At 28.9% G+C, this 7989-nt stretch overlaps 1 protein-coding gene across 1 annotated transcript; it reads left to right on the forward strand.

Moving 5' to 3' along the window:
* Positions 1 to 292: 292 nt before the first annotated feature.
* On the forward strand, positions 293 to 2018 carry LOC128160499 (uncharacterized). Its single transcript, XM_052823832.1, has 4 exons — positions 293 to 369; positions 787 to 898; positions 1555 to 1666; positions 1771 to 2018. Exons 1-4 carry the CDS (start codon positions 348 to 350, stop codon positions 2002 to 2004), a joined length of 480 nt encoding a protein of 159 aa, XP_052679792.1. The 5' UTR covers positions 293 to 347; the 3' UTR covers positions 2005 to 2018.
* The last annotated feature ends 5971 nt before the right edge of the window (positions 2019 to 7989 follow it).

Raw genomic sequence — 7989 nt, forward strand, 5'->3', positions numbered from 1 at the left:
TTCTTAAAACAAAAGATTAAAAAATTTCATCTTTAACTATCATAAGTCTGTTAAGATCGAGTTAATTCTGCTTTAGAATACCGTGTAAATCATCGTAAGGAAAGTTGTCAGACAAAGAGAATAAGTTGTTATTGATTTGATTAGGAAGACTATTATTTTAAATGCATTAAAAAGCAGGAAAGGGAAGATCGATCATGAGATGTATTTTAAAGAGTAGGTACAGTTCAGAAAGGAAGATATTCAAATGTTGAGTATTATATAATAAGTTGCATAATATGCGTCAGAGGAATGAGGGATTGTCATTTACAATTTCCTTATAACGACTGTTGTGTAAAACTCTATTCAAAATGGGATGCTCTTTTTTTACTGGTAAGTTATATGTTTAAAACATATTATCAGTTTATATATTTATAATTATTTTATGCAAAATTTCAAATGCTTTCAAATTTAAGTTTAACATATTCATAAGTCTCTTCATATTAAATAAGGAAATTATTGAATATGTGGTAAAAAAAATATTTAACAAACCAGCCTCTTAAATATCTAAATAACGAACATTCTGAAAAAGTCACTTATTTTGATGTAATTATTTTTATTGTTTTAAAGTATTTGTGTCTTTGTCTTCTTTTATAATTTAAAACCGTTTTATTACTATTTGTTATACTTAAATCTTAAAGATATAATCTTACATTGCTGCAACGTTGTTATACATTATCAAAAAATATTTAGCAAGAAATATACTGTTTGAGTTGCTTTAATGGTGCTTTTAAAAATTGCATGTTTCAGACAAAGATAACATTGGTTTCCTATGCATCACAAACATTGTCATAGGAATCATTTTTGGAATTGTACTGATGTTTCTACGTAAAAACAGAGACAAAACGGACGAATATGAAAGGTTTGCGTAGAGGAATGGCTTGAAAAGTATATTTAAAAATGAGTGTGTCTCTTTAATAACAAGAAATGGTAAAATGCAATTTTAAAATCAAGTATATATATATATATATATATATATATATATATATATATATATATATATATATATATATATATATATATATATATATATATATATATATATATATATATATATATATTATTCTCCTACTTTTATATGTCGATCTTACGAAGACATATTTCCAAGATTCTAGCTAACTAAATTTACTTTTTGATTCAGGAAAATTACATTATCTAGATATATAGCAAAATAATTTTTTTAAAAATCACCTTAGATGCACATATCCAGCATACGTTTTGCTAAAAAAAAAATTTCATTCGATTTTCAAAACCTAAAATTAGATATGAAATAAACGTATCATTGTGTAAAATATGAAGCGTCCTACAAATTTGCGAGAATGTCTGAAGATATTTGATTATAGTTCTATTCAATCCATATTTTGTATGTAAAATTTAATTATATGTTATCAAACTGCCAATCAAATATAAATTCAAACTTATTTTTTTCTGTTGCCTCTTCTGTAATGAGAATTTATAAAATCACATTTGTTTTTACATTTATTTGATGTTATTGACAATAAAAATTATATCTGTTAGTGTGCAAAGATCGACGACAATAAATGACGAATATGCGGGATTTTCCCCTGAAAACATAATACAACGAAATCATCTTCCACGATCAACCAGATTAATAGGAAGAAGTCGCCAGGTTCAACCTTTTATTAAAAATCCATTATAAACAAAACTGTAACATTTAAAACAATGCTGTAGTTTTGTGAAATTCAAGTATTAAAACGATTTCTCAAATTGTAGAGAAACCTACGATGTACAGAGCCAGTTTACGTGAATAGACGTTATGATTACTTAGATCCAGAATTTCACGAAAGGGATCCAAACTATCCTAAACCGATCCATTGTATGGAGGAAAATAGTGACCTAGACCGAACCCAGATGGGTCATTATATAAATGTATGCACGGGCAAAGGACAAGGCAATCAGAATCCACTTGATGATTATCTAGAGCCAGGAGAAAAGTCTTGTAAATAAAGAATAAGACAATTCTTATGAGTTATAATTGTTAATCATATTTAACCGTGAATATCCCTTCCGCAATATGTTTATATTTCAAATAAGGAACAGTTTCTGTAATCCCATTCTATTTCATTAATCTATTTTTCAGATTTCTTTGTTTTATATGTTGATAAGTATCACAGACACTTATATATTACCGATTAAAAAACAAAACTTTATTTCCGCATAGAGAGGAAATGACCTAAGAAAAAGCAAATAAAAAATTACTTGACTGAAACTTTTCAATTTTCAAAAAGAAAATTTAAATCATGTTCATACTGTTCATACAATTGCAAAATAAGGATTATTATAGTATCTTCTATTATACAGTAAATTTTCACAATTATTAGATCCATGTATATTTTCTTTTAAACGGAAGATAAATATTAAAATGTTTTGAAAATAGCATTTGCTTTGAACGAACTGGGCTTAGATATAATAAATACATGACATCTATATATAGATTCATTAAATCGAAAAAAAGAGATTTGATAAATGTGAGAACTCGATATATAATGATTTTATTTTATTTTATACGGTAAATACTTCGATAAAGAAAACCAAACAATTTTGTGCTTTCGCTAGCGATAAAAAAGAAAATTAATGGCAAGAAAACTCACAAGCACATATTGTGTAACATGCATAAACACAAAATTTATATGATTTGACAAGAACGGATAAAGGGAAACAAAAAATAGAAAAACTACATAGAAACTTTTACACGTTCTGACTAGTAATTTTTCCTCATAAATTGGTGAATGGCCTTGTAAGAAATTAATTGAAAATATTTGTGTCGCAACTGAAGGAATCTGGATCCAAGCAATATTGAACTCTAGTCTCGTTCGACTAGACACTCTTCTGTCTTCGTTTATCTTCGACAACCATCAGAGACTCTCTGCTTGTCGGAGATTTACGGAGACAGCCAAGCGTCTTGTTGAACGAGATTATATTGAACTCTGCCGTAGGAATACATACACTGTATGACTACAGAGTTCGTACAATTTAAAATCTGACTTTTTACAAGATATCTATAAATAAGTTTCCTTGAAAAACAATGATTTAGAACACATTACATCGCATTAAAACTAAATGTTGTCAGTGGTGTTGATTTGTAGTTAGGTCCTAAATCTTTCACTCCCAGTTTGCCTGAGTAACTCCATAGGAGTGTTGAATAAAATGAACTCCGAAAAGGAATTCCTCTTCAAGAAATCGCAATTTTTTTGTTGAATCAAAGAGAAATACATTTGCCATTAATATTCATCTAGCTGTCGATGTTGCTGTTGAAAGCAGTGCTTTCAATATTATGACAACTAGAGAATTTCACGTATGTTTCATACTCACGGAATTGGAAGATATATTTTTCTGACGGCTGCGGACATGTTTAGCTGAATAAGGATGTTGTTGCTCCTTTTGGAGCTGTAATTGGTTAACCTTAATACTTTGCTCAGATGAAGGCATTGTTTAGGCAACCCTGTAAAAGGATGTAAAACATAACAAGTTTAAGATGTGGCGTTTCTATTTTTCAATGAAATAATGATAACATGTCACGATGTTTATCATTTTAACTACTACACTCATATAAATTTTTTAAATTGATATAGCTTTGCCTTCATTTCCTTTATTTTTTTTTTAATTTTGAAGATATTTTAAATAAGTTTGTATGCTAACATTATTGCAATTGTTTTCATTTTTATATTATGATGACGTTACATAAATATATAGATTGGCAGAAAAGCTAATATAAATATTTTGTTTAGAAAATCGTATTTCAAAGTTCATCAATGATTGTTTTTGTTATTAATTGTAAAATCGCTGAAAATTATATAAATAAAGATAATGGAAATTCATTCCTCGAATATTATGACGTGGTCCAATACGATGATCAATTTTTTCTTACAGCATTTCAGGCTTTATTTGATTTGATCATCCGTTAAATTAAATGGATATAATATTTTTAGAAAAATACTGCTTTATATTTCGTTAATTATATTTTCAATTGCAAAGAGGTAACGTAATGTTTTATGGGATAATTTAACTCTATTAAATTATCTAATCTATTGAATTATTTACTATATTGCCAGAAAAATCAGGCAAATGCCTAATCTTTCTTTTTTGATTTGATCTAACTATCTATCTATCTATCTATCTATCTATCTATCTATCTATCTATCTATCTATCTATCTATCTATCTATCTATCTATCTATCTCTCTATCTACCTATCTAACTATCTATCTATATATCTATCTGTCTGTCTGTCTGTCTGTTTGTCGATCGATTAATCGATCTATCTATCTATCTATTTTTATATCTAAATATGTATTTATATCTTTATTATCTATCTATCTATCTATCTATCTATCTATCTATCTATCTATCTATCTATCTATCTATCTATCTATCTATCTATCTATCTATCTATCTATCTGTCTGTCTGGGCTTTGTTGAAAAATATTAAAACATATTGACAAAACACAATTTATTCTCTGTTACAAACTTCAATTCTTTGTGTATAATTATAATTCCCGTTGGTTCACCATTCCGGTTTACCCTTTGGAGAGCCCCTTGTTTTAATACATTGATCCTTGGTTACCGTGGTAACATATCAATCATGTGGGGAGCCCTTCGTTGGTACCTTAAATAGTTGGTAAAAGTAGGCACGGGTTGTACCCGGGAACATCAGCCGATAGACGTGGTCGTCATCCCGTCTAGTGCTCAGGGGCATGTTTTAGAAAAACATCAGATATTTAAATAACCCTTTTTTGTACGTTTTAACCACACGTGTTTGAATAGGTTTTCGGTAGTATGTTTTTCTTTTTGTTAATTTTATCAGGGTCTTTTTTGCCTTGTTTTGCTGTTAAATTTTCCGTCCCTACAGAACGTCAATACCTGTCAGGGAAGGAGGGTTCTTGGCTGCTGAAATATTTCCGGCTCCTGTAGTTATAAGTAGCCGTTTCCATTTTCAAGGGATATTTTATACAGACCGCTGTTCTACACTGAGTGAGTGAACTACGGCGGTCCTTTCGACACATCTCTAAAACTTCTTATGAATTTATACCTGAGGGTGATCCTCGCAGTTTTACCAATTTATTATCGTCAATGCAGATACATGCTTTAACTTAACATTTTAAAAGTTAAATATTTATATAATTTGTGTCATTTGAAAACTTTTATTCTGCATATTGAGTTCATTGAAAGAAAATTCCAATCAGCGTATACCAGGCCATGGGTCATTTACATTACCAAAGAAAACTTTCGTCTAATGCAGCCTTGATAGACCCATGCAGTATGTGAACATTTTATTTTAACTTAGTTCTGGTGGTTTCCGATATACCTATACCTGACTGTAACCACGTGTCCATCTGAGCGTTCTTCAATAACACGTGCGCCAGAACCGGGCTGAACAAATATAATTATTCTTCATTCAATTATTTCATTTGTTTGGGGTTTTTTTTTTTTTGGGGGGGGGGGGGTTCTGTTGAATTTTCTGTTGAATTTTTATTTTATTTTGTTATTAAATATTTTGTTAAAAATTTAATACTTGTTCTGTTGATTTATGTAAGTTCATCAGGATGCATAATCACACATCCTTACATTCTCCCTTATTTCATTTAATAAGGAGTTGTAAAACAAATCACTGCTAATATATTGATCTAATACAATTGTATTTTTAGTTTCAATTAGATTAAACAATTACACATTTTAAGAAATTCAATATTAAACACACGTTTTTTATTTTTTCACTAGCATTTGACGTTGTTTTTAAATCTCTTCGAAAGTTAATGGTAAAACAATTGAAAAGGAAATGGTATTTCAAAGAACAATTCATCATTATTTACAAAAGATAGCAAAAACTTTCATCAATTTATCATTTATTTGAGCTCCCAATATTATTCGAAATCTAAAATCATTTGCAGCTGATGTTGACGTACCTTTTTCAGCTTGTAAATCTTTATAAGGACACATTCCTTGGGTTACAAATGCATAGATAGTAAGTGCTTGTTCCAAACTTATTGTGCTTTCAAATAGAAAATATTCTTGCTACTTTTTTCTCATAAATATATCTAAGAAATGTTCTAAGCTTGACTAAAATACCAACCTTGATAAAGGCATTGACTGACTGTCTTGTTTCAGTAAGGTACACATGAACATAGGATAAGATACTATAAAAAAAACATCATTTCAGATCAATGAAACCAACGATTTATATCAGCACTAAATTTCATCGAATGCAAAATGTATCACCGTTATATCCACATAACCACTGAACAATTATAAATATACATATACGAACACGCAAACGAAAATGCAACAGCTTATCATTATAAATAGTTGAAAATGAAATGACACATGTATAACTTCAATTATACGTTTCATTTCATATCGTTAGAAACTTTATTGTAATTTAATAAGTTTTATATATAAATAAAAACACAGCACGTTACTTTACTGGGTAAATTGCCGCAAACTATTCCTCTATATCAAAAGGGACTTGGTTATGAAACAGGAAAACCCGATTTCCATGATAACTAACAGTTAGTATGTATTTGTTTGAATATGTACCTAAATAGATCTTGAAAATCATGTGCAATACTTTGTGTTTCCCTGTACCCTAATTTATCCTTTTAGTTACATTTGATAAAACATGTTTTTATACACAACACAACTTTCTGTTTTTGAAGTGTTAACGTTTTTTCAATGAGGATATATTCTCAAACTGAAGTCATTTTATTCCATGAACTCTCTCACCTTCTCTACGTGGTACGATGAGTAAAGATTTAAGAGAAATTTAACAAAAGAACATTTCTAAAACTTAAAGATGTTTTAAATATTTTTTTGAAATTATGTGACGGTTCATGTACAAAGTCCAACTTTTACAGTTCAGTTGCCATTTTTTTTGCAATTATTGCGGTCATAACTATCGATTTTAAGTATAAAACTAATAACCAAGTAAAAAATAATTGATTTATATGGCTTTTGAAGCGAGCTGGAATTTTTTTTATCTGGGTCAGAGTTCGACCCCTTTCTTTATTTATGGTTACATTGAAATCAATGTTAAAACGGGCATGGCCCCTGTGTATGTGTTCAATAAAAATACGTATGAATCAATGTTTATAAAATATATCCACGAGTATAGGTTAAACAAAAAAAAAATTATTATTACACATTTAGAGTATGACATCAATTACAAAAGCACATTAACTTATTACAATGTGTAAAGCTTGACTAAAGACATATGTACTTAAAAGTATGTATACATATGTACAAAACTAAATTGTATTCATTCTGAATTCTAGATGGGAATTAAATGCAACACTTTCCTCCCACTTCCCGCCCTCGGTAATTTTTTGAACGATCATTGCATTTGTCTTCTATACTTGTTTAAAAAATAACTCACTCTTAAAAATGACCAAATATATAATGAAATCTGATTTTTAAACACCAAGTCTCCTTAGGTCAATTTGTTGAAATGAAGTTGATATGTAAAAAGGCAACATAGTACACACAAAAACAACACCATGATGAAGCTGTAAAGAAAAAAACGCAATGCTGATATTTAAGTTACTGTACAAAAAAATTATGAAAGAGTTTAAAAATGACTTAAGTATGTTTTTAACCAACTCCCTTGCCATTTCTTAGGCTACGTTGACACCAAACCAAATTGTGTGATGAAAAATAGATCAAAAAATTACAAATTAGAAAAAATACATTATACTGATAATAAGAGTATTTTATAAACACCGTTTTATTTCATAGTATCTAGACTTTACATTTATATTCATAGATTGGTCTTGTTAGATGAAAAGAATTTGAAAATGTAGATAATCCAACAATATCCACAACAATTAAATTTTATAGTCGAATATCATAGATAAGACTGTCTTACCCTTGGTTAAATGGTATTGAACCCTTCTCTCTTAATATCTTTATCAAATCTTAATACTATTATAAATGTTTGGGC

The sequence above is a fragment of the Crassostrea angulata genome, chromosome 8, assembly GCF_025612915.1.
Source record: "Crassostrea angulata isolate pt1a10 chromosome 8, ASM2561291v2, whole genome shotgun sequence".
Taxonomy (NCBI): domain Eukaryota; kingdom Metazoa; phylum Mollusca; class Bivalvia; order Ostreida; family Ostreidae; genus Magallana; species Magallana angulata.

Excerpts from the sequence above, each read along its gene's own strand:
- LOC128160499 (XM_052823832.1), top strand. The coding sequence starts at position 348 with ATGGGATGCTCTTTTTTTACTG. Across the intron at positions 370-786 it reads GGGATGCTCTTTTTTTACTG|ACAAAGATAACATTGGTTTC; the intron begins GTAAGTTATATG and ends TGCATGTTTCAG. Across the intron at positions 1,667-1,770 it reads TAATAGGAAGAAGTCGCCAG|AGAAACCTACGATGTACAGA; the intron begins GTTCAACCTTTT and ends CTCAAATTGTAG.